This window comes from Falco punctatus, assembly GCF_963210335.1.
Source record: "Falco punctatus genome assembly, chromosome: 2".
Taxonomy (NCBI): Eukaryota; Metazoa; Chordata; class Aves; order Falconiformes; family Falconidae; genus Falco; species Falco punctatus.
Genome location: NC_137581.1, coordinates 33,245,732 through 33,264,360, shown reverse-complemented (window position 1 = coordinate 33,264,360; position 18,629 = coordinate 33,245,732). Strand labels below are relative to the sequence as shown.

The 18,629-nt window shown below is 38.4% G+C and overlaps 1 protein-coding gene across 10 annotated transcripts in view; it reads right to left on the bottom strand.

The window, feature by feature from the left end:
• The window catches only part of ENOX1 (ecto-NOX disulfide-thiol exchanger 1), a 392,145-nt gene that overhangs the window by 59,925 nt on the left and 313,591 nt on the right, over positions 1–18,629 (bottom strand). For all 10 annotated transcript variants that reach the window (XM_080376795.1, XM_080376801.1, XM_080376802.1 and 7 more), the window contains 2 exons: positions 6,982–7,088; positions 3,594–3,711 (listed from right to left, as the gene is read on the bottom strand). In XM_080376795.1, coding sequence (XP_080232921.1) covers positions 3,594–3,711; positions 6,982–7,088 — 225 coding nt within the window. The remainder of the gene's footprint in view (positions 1–3,593; positions 3,712–6,981; positions 7,089–18,629) is intronic.

Here is an 18,629-nt window from a genome sequence, read left to right as displayed (position 1 = left end):
GCCCACTATTCAGCCTGTCTTCTATGGCAAGTGACTTAGCTGATGCTGCAAAGAAGACAGATCAGTTCAGGAAAGCACCCAGGCTACTGTTCCAGACAGAAAGAACTTGGATGTTTAAGTTTGGCACCTACTTTAGGTGTGTTTGAAAATCCTGGGTAGAGGATGTCTCTCTTGACTCGCAAAAGCAGTGCCAATCTTAACGTGTTCAAATCAGGCTTGCACTACATAACTTGCAAGTTATGATTTGCATGCAGTCCCTGAGATGTCATTAAGTTACTTCATCACAGGTAACACAATGGTGGTGAAATGCTCCAGGGGCCCAGTAAGTGGGCTACTGCAAGTCTGTTGAGCTGGGAAGAGCCCTACAGCAAGGCGCTTATCATCTACGTGGACAGAACAGGCAGTGGCTGAATGAAAGGAAGCACTGTTGCCTCCATTTGACAGTAGGGAACGGAGATAACACAAATTCATTGACTAATCCAGGCAGGGGGTATGTAGCAGAGCTGGGATTTGGCCCAGAGCTCTGGGATCCCAGTCAAAAGCCTTAATCACACGCCCATCCTTCCTGCACCCCTCTGCAAGCATTGTGCATTTCTTTCTTCTCCATGGTGCCAGCTGCAGACTTCCTGAAGTTGGAGTTGCTAGAATTAATGGCACGTCACTGAGAACTGCAAAAGGAAGAGATTAACCCACCTCCCCTTAAAGTAAAATTACAGGTGCCTTCTAGGCATAAACCAAACTTCAGCTCTTTTCTGCAACATTCAGCTTCACTTCACTAATTCTTAAAATTACTTTGGAGGCTTTTACATGTAGATCCTTACTCCCAGTGCCAGCAGGTGGGAGATGAAGCATCCATAAATCCTGATCATTCTGAAGATTTTCGTATATCCTCTAGACTCCAGTGCTGTATCTTTCTTTTTCCCTTGAGCTAATGCTTCAGTAGCTGCGCCTTGACTTTCAAATGTATTAACTGAGTTGCCAATCATCATTATTATTTTTTTCTTAGCAATCTCCCAGCTTTACTTCAGCAATCCTCTTGTCCCTTTCAAACTCCAAAATCCAAATTGCAGAAAAATCACTGTTTAAAGGCTGAATTTTGAAAATAAAATAAAATAAAATAAATATTAAATTCTAAAGAAATAGCTGGTCCCACAGGTGAGATTCACTGAGTCTTAGGTCAGCTTTTCCAGCTTTCCCTGTAATACAAATGACTTTTAGTCTGTGAAACCTGGAGGATTTCCTGTAAACTAGGCATGTATGATAGTTCAGGCAACTTATTGGATTCCCTGGGGGGCTCTTCAGGGGGTGCTTGCAGCAGTTTGAGACACTCTCCATTAGAACAAGCAGATAGTGATGCATTCCTTTTCCTTGAAGATTCAGCTTGCACACTATAGCATAGGGTGCTAAGTAAGCCTGGGGAGAATGACCTCTGAAACAACTGGAGAAGCAGAAGGTCTTTGCACAGGAGGCAGTGCCCCAGTCCTGCAACATGGATTAGAGGGTGGAAGACAGATTCAGGAGACTGGAGGTCATAATATCTTTGTGTTATTCAAGCCTTGCCCTTCCCATGGTTAAGCATTTAGACGAATATTTTAAGAAAAGGGGTTAAAAATAAAGAAAATGTCATTGTTTTTTTGCTGTGCAGAATTGTTTCTTTGTGATAAAATATTCTTTAAAAGACATTCTTTGTAGAACAGAGGTTACTGTGAATACAAATAGCCACTCCAGTGAGATAAAGAGGTGGTTCTGGAATGACATACTCAAAAAGAAAGAAAAAAAAGAAAAAAAAAAGGCATCTAACACAAATAGTAATTTTTAAAAAATGCTAAAAGAAGGAAGAATCACTACTCTGTACATAAAAATGAAAAAAAATCAATGTCCTTCTCTCACTTTCTTTTCATTTACCAAAGTTTTATACGCAAGAATTTTGTTGGTTTACCTCCAAATTCCCTCTGTTGTCAATGACAGAAGGATCAAATGCGTTTGCTTTAGTTGAGAGTGCAATGTTGGAAGAAGAAAGCTATAAAACTAATTTTAGAACTGGATGACTCTACGTATGCAGCAGGCTGGATCAGCTCCACTAAGATCAAGAGGATGATGAATGTTACAATGGAAAATGATGGACAAGTACTCAAATGGATCCATACTGTTAAATTCTGATTTAGTATGCAACAGTTTGGGGTTTGCTACTGTTATCACTGAGGGGACTCAGATGCCCGCATTATAACAATACGAAAAACCTGAAGTTGTTCAGGGTGGAACACTACAGAAATCTCAGATATCAAAACTTTTGTTAGAAATTTCCCTTTTTATGGAAGAAAACCCCCCATGCTTTCCGATTTTTGATGTTACAAAAACAATGGCTGGCATAGCTCTGCCCTAAGCATGCATACGTTAAACCTAGCTGAATTGATAAGTATGACAGTTCAAAACATCATTACTCCTCATCTGGCGTGCAGGCTGTGGGTATTTCTGGCTCTGCTTTCCTGTTGTTAATTCTAATGACTTCCCTCCATAAGAGGGGACACAGTCAAGCAAAATGATTAGACATTCATGAAAATCTCTTGATTGCTAGCAGTGCTTTGTCTGCAGCGACCCACTGTCTCAGCTCCAAGCATTCTGCTAATTGTGTTGAAATTCCAAACCCACACAACTGGCCAAGTGAAAATTAGGAGTGTCCTTTACAGCTTTTATTATTGCATTTTTCTTCCAGGAAAAATATTAAATCTCCCCTCGAAAGAGATGTTGTAGTAAAAATTTCTTTGCTAGAATGACACTCCTTCCTTTGGTCTTTACTTCTGGAGTCATTTGACCTCACACAGCATCTTGTCACAGAAGGAGCCAAATTTGCTTTCTGAAAATGAGTGTCTAAACAAGCAAACCTTTGTAAGCTACTCACAACTTTATTAGCCAATGTCAAGAAATCAAGCAAAGCATCCATCCAGATCACGTTACCAGTCAATAATTCAGGCAGCTTCTGAGCCACCTCTTCGTGTCCACCCTGGACAGCACAGTATTTGTAGAAGGCTGAAAATGTTGCATTTCTTTACTTAGATTACATGCACCCTTGTTCTTTCATGACAGCCATCTAACGAGTATCCAATTAAAGCAGTATGCAGTACCACACTGTGAAATATGTACCCTTGAAAGTTAATTCCACAAAGCACACATTTAAAATGGCACGGTGTATTTTTTAGAGAGCTTATACATTATTATGTATTTGTTGAAAAGAAAAGTAAGGCTTAAAGAATACTGACCAACACGTAACTCCAAACGGTCTCATAATAAGACATTTTTATGAACATGGAATTAGATACTGTCATACAAGACTGCAGACAGCATGCTAAAGAAACGTACTGCTTCCAGTCAAGGGCAGAACTGGAGAATTTTCATTGTTACAGGACATAGTAGGTGACAGACACCTCCTAGAAACAGCTTGCATCGTTCAAGTAACTAACTTATGACGGTTTAAAATAAGATACTGTCTTATATAATCAGCTATTAATATGTCACTTCTCACATGTAAGTTTTTGTTTACTTTTTAAAAAACCCCAGTTGTATAGGCTTGACATTATAGAAGGATTTGGCTTTACCTGAATCATCTACTCTCAGCTTTTTACTGGGATTGTCACCACTGTCATCATCAGACATTTCCATCTCCTCTTCCCGGCGGATTCCCATGAGCTGTTCACTGTGAGCATTTCGGAGCTCCTAAAACCCAAAATGACCTTTTGTCAGTATTAGCTTCCATAAAGTCATTATGTATTATTTAGTATCTGTTTTTAATACCACTCTGATTTTAATTATGCATCATTTATCATTGTAATCATATTTATTTGTATATGAATATTTATAACAGCAGTACCACAGGGAATTCTTCCTGTGAAAGAATTGAGTTTATCAAAGATAACACTCAGGGAAAACAAGACAGAAAGTGAGTCTTCATGTTAAGTGATGTTTAGTTCTGCTAAACATAGGAGAATGCTTTAACAGCAAGGACAGTACTTAAATCTGTGTATAAAGCAGACTGATAAAAAAATTATTAGACCGCTTAAGGTAGAGATGATTCTTGCTTCTTTCTGCCACCTGGGGTAGGATTCATCTGGCCAAGCGTAGGTGTCTCCATTAAACAAAGTCATATTAACTGCATCCTAGAAGTGCCTAGTTCTCTCTGCTGATGATAAAGGGAGCCAAGAGCAGCCAGTGCAGATGGAGTGCTCTATATTTTATGTGTCTGCTGCTGGCCAAAGGCATCTCACCCTCTCTCCCTATGCCCAAATCACCTCGGATTTAAAAGACCCAGCCCCATAATGCTGTCCCAAAAATCTCTGCATCTTGATCTAAAAGGAGTGCCAGAGTGGACAGCCTGGTTGCTGCAAGGGCAGGCAGAGAGCCCCACACATGTCTCTAGGTAAATGATCAGCAGGCACACAGGCTTTGTAGGAGTCTAGACGGTCTTTGTTCTGGGTAGAAAAGCTGGCGCAGATGTAGCTGCTGGCTTTTTAATGGCAGCACCGGGAAGATTGAGAGGACTCTATTTTGCCCTAATAATCCTGTCAGGTGTAACACGGGGATGCTGCACTGTGATTAGTGCAGGCCTTGTCAGTTCGCAGACAGCTAATTTTTCTGCCAACAAAGAGCTTAATTCCCAAAGAGGTGGTTTGAAATCTTTGAAACAAGGAAGAGTCGTGTGGAAGGAGGAGACAGCATTGAGGAGTCGGACCGCTGCTCGGTGCAATTAACATCGGCTGTCAGAGAGGGACTGTGTGAAAAGAGGGAAGGCGTTTCCCTCAAGCTGTACCCTTGGTTCATTGGCAGATCTCAGATATTCTGGTTAAATGTGTATGTGTCCATTAATCTGAGCAAAGGCAAGGGGGCTAATTAGTAGGCATTTTACAGGAGAATAATTTCAAATTAAAAAAAAAAGTTATTAAAAAGGTAAATTGCCGACCAGCATCTCATGCAAACAGAGGCACCTCCAGAAGAAATTAGCAAGCCGTTTCTTAATTCCTTACTGGAAAAGGCCACCTGCACTTTTTCTTGGGGAAGCATATTGCATACATAGCAGACATCCGCTTACATTTACTCCCTCTTTAGGGGATAGATGTCCTTGATGCATCAATGTCTACATTATCAGCAAAGTCAATAGTCTTCCATGGAGAATGTCTATGTGTATGAGTGTTTGTTTTGGGTTTGGGTTTCTAGCAAAGCTTTCCTAAATTCAGAAAAAAATGGAAGGTGATCAGGTAATTAAACAAATTAGCAAATAATGTCATGGTTAGAAAATATGATTTAAAGCAAATATGCTATTTGCTAACATTTCCATCATATTTCACATCTGGAAAACAGGCATTTCTAAAATATATTTTTTCAGTGAGAGTCTTCACATATTTATGAATTGTTTTAGTTGTCCTCTTAGGAAAACAAAGGGAATAATATTTGAAACATTTCTGGAAAGTCCAACTCTTACACATTTCAGTTTATTAAAGATTTAGAAGCCAGCAAATGAATGACACACAACATCCCTGTACAGAAAGTTAGTTTAAGAAGGGATGGTCTCAATATAATTGAAATAATCTACTAGCAAGTCATGTTTTCATACTTCTCTAAATGATAAGACAAACATCAATTCCCAACTCCCAACTTTCAATTGAACAAAGTCTTTATCCAGTACTCATATGAAATATTTGTGAACAAAATGCAAAATACAGTTTGTACCAATAAATTATGCTAACATTTTATTTTAAGTGTCCCATTATTGTGAAGTCATTTGGTATTCACCATTATAGCACTGATAATAAAGAATTCATTTGGTATTCATGTGGATGTTACATTTAGTGCCATTGGTATTCAACTGTAATTTAGCATTAGTTAATGGGCACTTAAAATGTTACGCAAATGATTTATATCACAGCACTTCAGTGTTTCTCAAACTAAGTGTACAACACTTATTTTACAAGTGTACTACAAAATAATTAAATAAGTGCACCTTACCTTCTAAAGTTTTTACTCTGAGACAGAGAAAAATCATTTAGAGGACTGTGATAGTAACAATCAACACACTGTACTACATGAAAGTAAACCAAGTGTATGTTAAGTTGCTCATATTAAAAAAAAAAAAAAAGGAAGAAGAAAGAAAGAAAACAAAGACAGCGGTACTTACTTTTTAAAATACAGGCTCATAGCGTATATACTGAATTAAAAACGAAAGCTGGATGACCAAAACACAGGATGAGGTCTAGCGCTTCCTTTGCCACCACTGGCAGCAAGGGGAAGTTAGAATCCCATCTCCTCTGTTCATGCCTATGACAGTCACGCATGCGTGGTTCCAAATTGCTAACTCTGTATGGTAGTATGATTACATTTATGCTGGTTTCTTTGCAAGCATAATAATTAGAATCGATACAAGTGATGTGTCTACTTTTTGAAAGATCAACATAAAACGAATGGGAAGAAGTATGTCATAATTCTGGGCTTAATATGCTTAGGTCATTACTTAGGAAAGAAATTCTCTTATTTTTAGGCAAAGTCATCTTATAATGATCATGTGATGGCACAAAGAGAAAAAATATCTGTGCTACAGAATACTTCTTTTAAAAACAGATCACGATGACTCCTAAAAAGATATTTTTCAGAAATATTTCTTAATTCTATCCTTAGTTGAAAATACCATTCCTAATTTCACTACTTCAGTTCATTATTTTAGGTAGTAAACATAATCCTCCAATGATTTCCCAAATTTTGCATGAAAAATAAAACCACATTGCTCTCTGTCTTAGTGTTATTTAATGACTATTATCATAATGAGAGCAATGGGAGCAATTCATACTGTAGAGGAGAGTATATAATGGCCAGTTGATTAACAGCTAAAACGGTAGCCGTAAATACTGCTGAATACACTATGTCCAGCTACAATCACACTCGTTCTGTGTCAATCCAGCTGTGAGATGATGGATAGAAAGTAATAATAAAATCACCAACCTCAGAATGCTTTCGCCAAATGTCTATGTTCTTTCGCTGGGCTTTCGAGAAATGGTCCCAAGCTTTTTGTCTGGTAGAAGCGTTGAAAACGGCGACAATCTGCTCAACTTTGGTGAACAAGGAAGTCAAACAAGACAAGCAATTTATGTTGTGATCACTATATAGAAGCAAAGCAAAGACACTAGGAGTCTATGGATGATGTCATTACTGAAACAACATCATCAATATCCATCCAATGATGTGTCTTTTGTACTTACATTTTACCAATGTTGGAGATGTCTCCCTTCAAGTCTGTCTCCATAACTTTAGTCTACACAACTTATAACTATGTACCAAAAACCACGCATGCAGCTGCTTCCCCGTGATGTCTGCTACAACCCTCTGCACAGCCATGTGCCTTTGTAGGTGTGTGACTACAGAAATGACACTTGAGGCATAAACCTGACACGTTCCCCTGTGGCAGCTGCATACAGATGAGCAGGCTGTACAAATGGAAGCGTGAAAGACAAGCAGGCTCTCCTTTGAAGGGTGACTATCTGATAGTGAGAATTTGTAAGTAGATGGGAAGGGCTAAACCACACATTAATGCTGCATTCTGTAGCTGCAGCTGCTGTTTCTCTTTTATTTATTATAAATGGGCTCACCTGTGGTAGATCATTCTGTCCTGTGTCCACAGCCTATGTATGTTTATGTACATGAACAGTCACATTTTTTTGCATATAAGATGAAGAAGAGATGTGAAATGGGCTTCCCTCATTCAACTCTAATGAATTTTTCCCGAAGCCAGACATCAATATTTAGGTCAATTATCTAGGACAATTAAGATCTTACGTTTTTAGCTACTTGTTCATCCTAATTCAGAACCTCTTCTCCCAACACTCTTCTCTTTCTCTTCGCATCAGTTACAAGCAACACTGTCCTTCCACAACAGTGACCTGCCTAAAAATTATTTGACCAAGATTTAAATTGCCTTGATCCCAGCACAGTTAACTGAAGGACCACCAGGAAATACAAATTTTCTACAAATGACCTGGGCTGTGCTCCTGAGCGTGCAGATGTGCTGACCTATGAAGTCAAACTGAAAAATGCCTCAACTCTTGGACAAGGTTCTTGACTATTTATCTCTTTAGGTTCCTGGGCTGAAACAATGTCTACTGTTTTGTAATGCTGCAGCTTGAAGCACCTCCTTCCCCTCTCATAGAGAAATGGTGGCAGGAATGCCGTAATGCCCTCTGATTGGGGCTCTCATCGAGCTGATCAACAGCTGCTCTTCTTCTCCCTTCAAGTCACAGATGCAGAGGATCTTATACATAACAACCCATATTTTGTAAAACAATGAGCTCACCCAGTAAGTCAGTTACGTATCTTTCCCCTCTAGATCTGAAAGTTAACCTCACTCACTTGAATAGAAGCACGTTTCTTCCATCCTCTTTTATTACCTATTTTACAGGCTGCTTTCAGATTGAGGAAGCTTACAACATTTTGAATCACAGATGGAAGTTTGTCTTTGTAATCAGGGCTGGTTAATTAACTCCTAAAGCCATAGAAAATAAATTTAGTCTTTTAGAATTAATACTTCTATGTAGTTTATACTAAATAAGGTGCCTCAAAACTACTGGCATGATCAGAACCATTTGTGATCAAGTTTTAATAGCAGATGTGATAACTTCAGCCTATGAGAACTTGCTCGGAGTGAAAGGTGGATGTTTCAAGGAAGTTATGCGGTGTATATTCAATTAATTTGAAAAGAATGAAAATGCTAAAGCAATCTATTATTGTGTGTATAGAAACTGAGGCTAGAATTTAATTACTATCATGTTGATGACCCAGGTGCTCAGAAAATTTTGCATAATTAACAATCTGGTTTTAGTTTGCAAGTGGAAATTCAAGTAGAAAAGATTCACAAAAATATGAGGAAGGCTGGTTTGCCATTTTCCACTAATAGGTATTAATAACATCATATGAATTTTTAAAAACATTTGAACTTTAAAGTGTTTAATTTCCATTCTGTGAACAGATGCTAAGATTTATCAAAAGTCATTATATGATTATTTCAGAAACTCTCTGCAATGGAAACACAAGCTAGGAAGATGTCAAATAGTTTTTCTTGCATAAGTGTAGTAGACAAAGTGAGCAGAGAATGGTTCTCCTTCACTTTCAGGAATACAAAAAAAACCTAAAGGAAGTAGGATACTTTGAGTACTAGATGCTAAAAATCAAGACATTTAAAGAAAGTTTATCCAATAGGCAGCTAGGGATAATTTAAAAAGGCAAATGTAGAGGAGAATAGTAAATTAGTACATATCAAAGACCAACATTTCACTACCTTGTTCAAAGAAAGTGTCAACACACAGGCAACTATTTCAAAAAGCACCAGCAATATAGGCTATGAAGTGTTGCAAACACCCACAGGTAACACCCAACATAAAAGGTCTCCAAGCATTGCATCAGAGATAAAAAGCAGCCAAGGCCATGGTTTGACAGTATAGGAAAGTGGCTTCACATCTTTTTGTACTCCATGATAATCCTGCGTTTATGTGCTATGAGATGGCAATCCAATGTAAAGCCATTCTGCCAGTTCACAGTTTTTCAGTTTTCAGTTTCTTTGCTGGTTAATTCATGTTGCATAAGGATTAATTTGTTCTCCCACAGACACCCTGGAAGCATAAAACTGGCAGAACTCCTGTGCTCTGGGTAATTGGAAGACAAGACATAATGTACCCATCCCTGATCAGGATCAGATTTGTATGGGTAAATGATCCAGCAGCACACAACCCATAAGGATGGTAGATTCATCCCTAAGGGGAAGCCAGGAAAGTTTATATTAGCTGAGAAACTCTACAGTGCATTCATTTTTCCTCCACATCTAGGTAAGATTTGGCCAAAGAGAGGGCCCAGATTTTGGGCTGTTATCTGCAGAATCGGAGCGAAACCATTGCTCCTGGTTTTGTTGCTGACCATGGTTTTCAGACTATTTCCTGACCTCTAGAAAAAAAATTATAAAATGAAATAACAGATCATGTCTATCTCCGTAAGGCACCTTTAACTCTAGGATGCACTGTGCTGTCAATGATGACTGGTAAGTAGAATTATTAAGTAACATGAAATATTCATTGTCAAACATCTGTTGTTAAGTTCTATGCTATAACAAATTTTCATTGACCATATGCAAAGATGTTTCCTTACTAAATTAGGGTTTAAAAAACTGTATTGTTCTAGAAGGGTCCATACTACATCATTGTTTTTCCTATCAGCATAACTTACAGGATGTAAAAAATTGCATCTTTCCCAATGACTTATTCTATAGCTGGTAATTTATGTGGTGTGTTTCAAAATATTATTATCTAATTGTTTTTCTGCTGAGTTATAAATAGCTAAAAAGACCCAAACAAGTAAGCCTAGACTGATATGCAAGTGTCAGTGTTTAACAAATGTGGTGTAACTACACTAGCCTTTATCAGAGGTGCCAGCTCATAGCAAGCATATTAAAAGAAAGTTTAAACCTCAGTTTCTGTTGCCATCAAGTTATTTGTTATCAAATATAAATGTAAATTTATTTACATTTGTTATTGTTATCAAGTATAAATGTAAAAACAACCAGAAAAACTAGGAACAACAACAAAAATCCCTTAAACAACACCTGTAGAAGTTTTATACAAAATTGGATTAAAAGGAAAACTAGAATATCTCCAGGGGAAGACAATATTTGATACGGGGTATTTGAAAATGATACTACCAGAAAAGAACATAAATAAATGAGAACCAAAGCATAACCTCATCTGTAGATTAAGAGGTTGAGAGAACACTTTTACCTTCCATTACATTTATCTAGCAGGCTTCTTTAAATACATGATTGAGCTGAGGCTGAAATTTCTCCTTGGGTTCAGGAGACAAGAAGTATTCTATTTTCCTCTGCTTATTACATTTTCAGCTGTCATGCATATGTGATTATTTTTCATTTCTTGTATGCAAAAATAAAGAACACCAGCAACCAAATGCTTTATAATGCATAATAATAATAATAATAATAGTAGTAGTAGTAGTAGTAAAAAAAAAAAAAAAACAAAAAAAGAAACTGCAACACGTGTTAAAAACAAAAGTCTTTGCTGCCAGATAAAATAATCAAGTTTCATGTAGAATTTCACTCCAAACTGCACCAATTAGGGATACAGGATGAAAAGGGCTTTGCACTAAATTACTGTAAGTGCAAGAGTAGAATATATGGCAATTTAGCTCAGAAAATTCTGTAAGAGTGCGACAATTGACATACAGGGTAAAAGAAAAATTCCACCCATAAAATTACGGTGTAAAGGAAACTGTTACAGTAAATGTATAACATGCTTTTCAAATATAGATTCACAGCACAGGGAGGATATAGAGTTGGCGTGGTTTGGGTCAGTAGCCTTGTCGCTGAATTCTGACTAAGCTGGAGTCTGCCAATCGATTTGGCTCCAAGCCCAGCAAACCAAGGAATTACAGTAGTCAAGGCTAGATGCTGTAAGTGGATGAATTAGAGTCCCCAGGTCAGTTTTGGATAGGAAAGAGAATGTTTTTGGCAACAGTTCTGAAAGGCATTTGGCAATGTACTGAACAGAAATTACCATTAAGTCCAAGGCTAAAATTGCATGTAGGCAAATGACATGTGACATCAATAAGAGAAACGGTAGACAGATTGCAAAGTAATGAAATAAACATATTTTTTAAATTAATCTCAGCCAAACCTCAGTCTTTTGGTTATGATACTGTTTACTTTCAGAAAAGATTTTTCCTTTCAAACATTTACAGCTAAAAGCCTTCAGCCTCTCTGTTTTACCCAATTCACATGTCACAGAGGGAGAAACCTCTGCAATTGCCATTGACTGGCAGGGGAGGAAAACATAAAAGCTGGAAATATCACTCTGGAGAAGACTTCAGATAATGCAAAGTATGGGTCCTAAAGTATAGCATACCATCAGCTGGATACATAAGCAAAATCCATTATAGATTTGTATAATGAAGACAGCCTATCTGCCACAAAGAAATGGCATCTTTGTTTTGGTTTTGATTTTGTGGGGGTTTTCCATTTCTTTTTTCTTTTTAAATAAAAAAAAAACCCAACCAACCAAAAAAAACCCCAAACAACCCCAAAATACCCCCCAAAAAACATCTATGCATATCAAAAAAAAAAAAAAAAAAAAGGTGCAATTCAATCAGATAAGAGAAAGCTACTGTTTGGTCTTCTTGCTGTCTGGGTGGCCGTAGGTTCCTTAAGACATAGTCTTAAGACATAGCATGATAAAGCATAAAACCACAGGACTTCTCTATTATATCCCAAAATTTTGAACACACCGAAAGCATGGTGCCTCCAGTGATTTACCTCCCAAATCGTTTTGCTGTGTGGGAAGTCAGATTGCAAGGCTGCCATTCCTCAACTCATCCTACCGCCAACAACCACATCTGTACTAGTGATCAAAACCAGCCAGGGACCATTCTTGTTCCTTGAAGTCAAATGGCACAATATGCTGAGTGTCCCTGCAGCAGCAACTGTTCTCTCTCCCCAAAAAGATGCTTTTCAGTAAACTACTTGGCCTGCACCGAACTCTCAACTGTGTGGGAAAATGTTAGCTGGCCCAGAGCAACAACCTTCTTACCGTGGAACAGTACGGACAAACCTGCCCTAGCTCAGCTTAATTTAATCCTATAGGCAGAGTCAGTGGGGTCATCTTTTACTAGCAGTCTCACCTTTTCTGCTCTAGTCCTGACACAGAGGTCCCAGTGTTGCACAGAACCATTACAAGGCTTACCAGAGGAAGAAGGATGTTTTCCTCTTCCGTCTACCCTGCCTCACCTACCTGAATACTGGAAAGAATGAGAAACAAGTCTAAGTGTCATCCCCCTAAATTGCACTATATTATTTCTACATTTCCCTTTGACTAGGCCTACAGTGTTTGAGACCAGGAGGAGGTGTACCTGGAGTGACGGTTGATCCCTCTTTCTCTTCCATCTGACTAAGACTGGTCTTAGTCAATATACTTGCAGGAGTTATTAAGAGGATGAGTGGATGTCAGTGGTCTACACCTGAGTGACGGAGGAAGAAACATTTTTTCATAATACAATATGCAGATTCTTCTACATAGATAAAGGACAAAATAAAAAATAATTATACCACAGCACAAATTATAAACCCTGGTCTTGTAAAAACATCAAACCTCAGTGTCAGCAGCTGTTTTCCTTTCTTCTCAATGCTAAGAAAACCAGTGAGGAAGAGTGAAAGAAGGAGCATTATGGGGATACTGAAAACATCCCATTTTCAGGATTTATATTGAAACCTGCAAAGTAACTTGCCTGAGGTATGTATATCAACAATTAATAGTTCTAGAAATGGAAGAACACTCCTTGTTAAACTCTGAAATAAAAATATACACTCTGATTAAAGAGAGCCCAGTTTGCTCTGCAAGGTATTGCTAGAAGATCTGTCTACAAAATAAGCTTTGAAAATCTTTTAGGTTGTGAACGTGGTTTAATTTACAACAAAGAAACTGACAGCTTGGTGTAACAGCAAGTGCTGGCATCATGCCATGTGATAAATCACTCGGACTCAACAAGACTGCTTCACCTCCATGTCATTTCTCAATAAACAGGAACCTGACATCAGACCAGCACAACACAGCAGGGCAGGTAAAAATGTACAGTACCTGCTTCTTTAATGCCACCATCTTATATTACAGAACAGATTTTATGGACTTTGCTTGACATCCAGAAAACAAAAAAAACAACCAAACAAACCCCCCCACACACAACTGCACCCCACTAACTCAAAGGAAGATTTAGTGAATGCTACTTTCTTCATCAGCTTGACAAGATTATAAGACGTCCCCAACACACTGCTCTTGTTCTTGTCATTATGGTTAGGCAGACCTTTTTTTCAGATTTAAAAATAGCAAATGTAGGAACAACTATTTTTGGCAAGCCTGTCCAAAAAAAGAACCCCAAGGGAACTCTGAGATGAAGGAAGACAAATGTGACTGAACTCTAGCAGGGCCCAGTAAGTGAAGTTGTAATAATTGTCAAAGTAATAATTGTCCAGGGATCTTTCAGATTAGAATGTTCCTAAGAGTGCTGTGGGGTTTTTTTGGCACAGTATGGTTTCTTTTGCTGAAGAAAACGAACAGAGAGGTGGATGAGGAGGCTTCAAAAGCCATAGCCTCTGCTGGCAATCAAAACAAAAAAATCATCTCACACACATTATGTAGGGACATTTACTTCTCCATTTGTTGCCTTATCTTATGCTCCCTTGCCTGCTATGTCTTGTCATCTTTTTTTCTTTGTTTACTGCATTCGGTCTCATCTTCCTTCTGTATTTTTGTTCCCTTGTTCACTGTGTGTCCTTCTTTCCCTCCCACATAATCTACCCCTTTCCAGAACTCTTTTCCTGCCCCGTAACATCTCTATCATCACAAACTACACCATTTGGGACAAATCCAGTAATCTGACATGAAGCGAAACTAATGCCTATTGTAGGGAGTAAGTATTTCAACCAGACATGGTTATATAGGATTATTCATATTCATATTTATAAAGTTTATTCATTCACTTCTAAGAAGCCTGAAAGGTTTTAGATGTGCAGGCCACACGATATGCACAGCCAACTCAGAAAATCTTTTTGGTGAAACCTCCATCTTTCCTTCCTTTCTCCAATGTCTTACTCTCATCCCTTGTTGTTCGTTTCCACACAAAATTTACAGTCCAGTTTTGCAAAGTAACAGGCCCCTACCTCCATCTCTACTCAGCAAGGGAGCTCAAAACCACACACAGATTTCCACACAATTCAAGCACATACTTCTTGGCGTCGAACCTTGCCTTATCATCTAGGAGATCCTGCAGGATCCAGGAACATGGCATAAGTTGTCAAAATGGGGCCTTAGACTGAAACCTTTCAGGAGGCAGTGCACTTATTTTGCTATAAAACATCATGCATGTTTAATGGCCTACATTAAAAAAAAAAAAAAAAAAGGCTTAAAAATAACAGAAGAGCTTCTGTTGAAATTCTGGCCACGCTTAAATCAATACCAAGATTCCTATTGACTTTAGGTGGAGTGAAGGCTACACAATGAAAGCAATGAAGAAATTCAAAGAAAATGAAACACAAAGGAATAAGCGATCTGAAACACTACAGGTTGCAACCACAAAGGCTTATACTGCCATAAAGTGGGGAAGAATTATAAGAATGCAAGGTAAAATAGAAATGGAGTCTTTCATCTCTGTTCTCTGGTGTTGCTGCAGCATCCTGGATAGAAATGCTTTTGAGAACATGTGTACATGAGACGGAAAATGGGAGGACAAGTAAAGAATAGAGCTACCCAGCTGAGCTTTACTGGACAAATTATCAGTACAGAAGCAAGCAAAGAGCACAACTAAATAAGCTAATCAAAAGGGACTGGATGGATTGTAGAGGTTATTTTGGTTTTGGCTTCTTGTTGTGTTTTTGTTTTTTTGTTGTTTTTTTTTTTTTTAGAAATACATCAAGGTAGAAAATAATAGTCTCAACTAATGACATGAATGATTAATGTTTTTATTTGTATTATAGTGGCATTCTATGACACCAACTGAGATCTGAGCTGCACTGTAAAAAACACATTATATGACTCAATCTCTTTCACAAAGAGCTTAACGATGACCTAAAAATTGCACATAAAGTAAGCTCATATTTTTGAATTAGTAACTGGCAAATGAAAGAAAGACTCTAAGACTGGACAATTAAAGAGAAGGAAAATCCTTTTAAAAGTTATTAATGCAGAGCAATTGAAAAAATACTTGGAAAGCATGAATGCGTATAAAAAGTCTGACTGCTAAAAGAATTTTAACCAGCATGCTTTCAATATGTGTAATGAAACTGGCTTCATTTTTAGTACTAAGAGAATATACTAAAAAGTGGAAGGATTACTGGGAGAAAGGGCTGCAGTATGGAATTTAAAGCAAATGAGATAAGATGGTGATTTTAGTAATCACTACCATATCAATATAAATTCTACCTTTTCTAAAGTAAAAGAGCAACTTTTGAAGTGAATCTGTAATGAGGAAAAAAACCCCTGATCCAAATCTTTTTTGAAGAAAGCTCAAAAAGGATTTTTAAGATTTTTTCTTCCTTTTTTATATTAAAAATTCAGATTCTATCTGTGAAGGTGCTGATAATGTTAAAACAGATTAAATCACATCCAGAGAGATCAGAGAATGAAAATGAACAAACCTGGAGAGGAGAATTTTATTCAGTCTGTTGAGAATGCATTTGCCTTCAGAATTATTTAACCTCTTTTTTTTTTTTTTTTTTTTTTTTTTTTTTGGCAGGGGGGGAAGAAATTTTATAGCAGATACCTACCAGCTATTGGATAAAAAGTCAGTGTGCTCTCATACACACTGAAGTCCTTCAATAGGAAGGGAGGAAAAACTCATGGTGACAATCCTGATCTTCCCAAGGAGGGGGACACGACACAGTCTTCTCTCCAAATCTTTGATTCTTTTTAATGAACAGCCCTACTGAATCATCACAAAGTTGCATCTAGCCTCATATCCTGTGTCATGAATAAAAGAGCTAAGATGCTTAGCAACAAGCTGAGCAGGTAAACTGTGTGATGTCATAAATCCATGTTTCTTCAGTTCCAGGGCTTTTTGAAAGATGAGTATCTCTTTGCTTTTACTTCCATGTACACCTTCACATGCAATGCAAGAGCATACAGAAGCAAACAAGCTTACTGGCAGCAGAAAGAAGTGGCAGGCACCCTGTACATTGATGTGTGGAGTGAAAGTTAATTTATCTCCACAACAAGATGAGTAGAATATCCACATGATAGCTGGAACTGGACCACGCAGTTCAGATCTCGAGATCATTTTCAAAAAATCAAAGCAGGCAATGGCAGGTAGAGTTGTCTTAAAATTCTGGTTGATGGTGCCTAATACTCCAGCTGCTCTGGTTGCCTCCCCGCTTCCCTCCTCACCCATATCAGCATAATGCTGCAGTACAACTGCGTGGGAGCTGTTAGACTCAGAGCACCATAGCCTACCACTCTGATCACAGCTCCTTGCAAAGCTGGGATACCTTTCACATATAGATGGCTTTTCTCCTGCCACCACCATGATTTTTGTGGCAAAGGTATCCCAGTGACAAAATGAAAATTGCAGTGCTATTGCTGACACTCTCAAAAGTCAGCTTATTGTCCAGGCAAAGTAGGAACTCGCTCAGATGCTGTCTCTTTCCTTCTTTGCAAGAATTAATAATGCCACTTTTATTCACAGATATGAATCCTTGTATTTCAAAACTTTGTAAGTGGCCAAAAACTATAAAGTTTTGGTCCCTGACCATAATTAGAACTTCACCAAGATTTTCTTTTTAGTTAGTGGAAGAATCTATTTTACAATTTACAAATACTCTAGCATTACTACTGAGGATTGCATCCTGACACTTATCAATTGTGTTAAACTTTGTAATAATTTTGCTTTTACTGCTTATTATGATAGCATGATATTTAGTAGCTGAAATGAAAAAAAAAAAACAAAAAACACCAAAACAACCAACTACCAATATATGTAGCTTGTCTGCAAGGTTCCCTAGAAATATCAAAATGGCCTACTGGTGTATACTGGCCCTTAATCCTGAGTGCTGGGGATTGCTACACTGGATTGCCCCTGGCTTACCTAAGGCCAACAGTAGGGTTGTCACTTAGCTGTTGTGAATGAAATTCAGGATGGCAATCTTTAAATGTGTCTAAGTGATTTAAAGAGTCTATGTTCTGTTTTCAAACATCTTGAGAGTCAATGAGCTAATTAGTGCTTGCCAAGGTAGGGTGAGAACCTGCAGCACATTTCTTCTCCCTAATGCCAGCTAATTCACAAAGGGATTCCAGGGTCACTGGGAACTGGCTTCCCTTTCCAGCAATGTCCTCATGTCCACCAGGAATAAAGGACACGTCTGTGATTAGTACACTGGACTAAAGGACTCTGTAAGTTTACATTCCAGCTTGCCCTGTAGGATGAACCATCTGTCTATCCATACCTTCAGACCTGCATTTTGACACTCAGGCCTTTTAGACAAGTTCTAAGACCCTGGTGATTACCTGTAATCAACTGTGGTGAATTAGAAGCTCAGGTATCCTACAAAGCACAGGGGAAGTGCTTCACTCTTGGGAATACATATAAAAGGCACTGTCTTAACTAGCTGCTAGATTGTGCATATGCATCCCCTGGATGGGGATGTGCCATAGATGCAGCTGTTCTCTCTGTTCAGTGCAGCGCTACAGGAGGCTGGGAGACATTTCACTCCAGCTGGCATCGTTCTGGATCAGGTGCCTAAAAGCCATCTATCAGACACTCTAAGGAAGGTCAATATCACCTTTGAGAGCACTGGACCTAACCATTTAGAGCACTCTTGGAAAGAAGGAGGCTTAAGTTCAGCTCCTTCACTGGCATTCAGGGTATTTAAACATACCTTTCCAAAAGATCATCCTGATCACTAGGCATTGAAATTCTCTGAAGTTCAAGGAGAGGATGAAAGTGAAGACCAGCACATGACAAGGAAGTAATCTGGCCAGGGGGCTCCACAATAAAAACCACCCTCCCACTGCTCCCCCACAGGTGTGCAAGAGACTGGACCCTGATGGGGACCTGGTGCCTAAGTC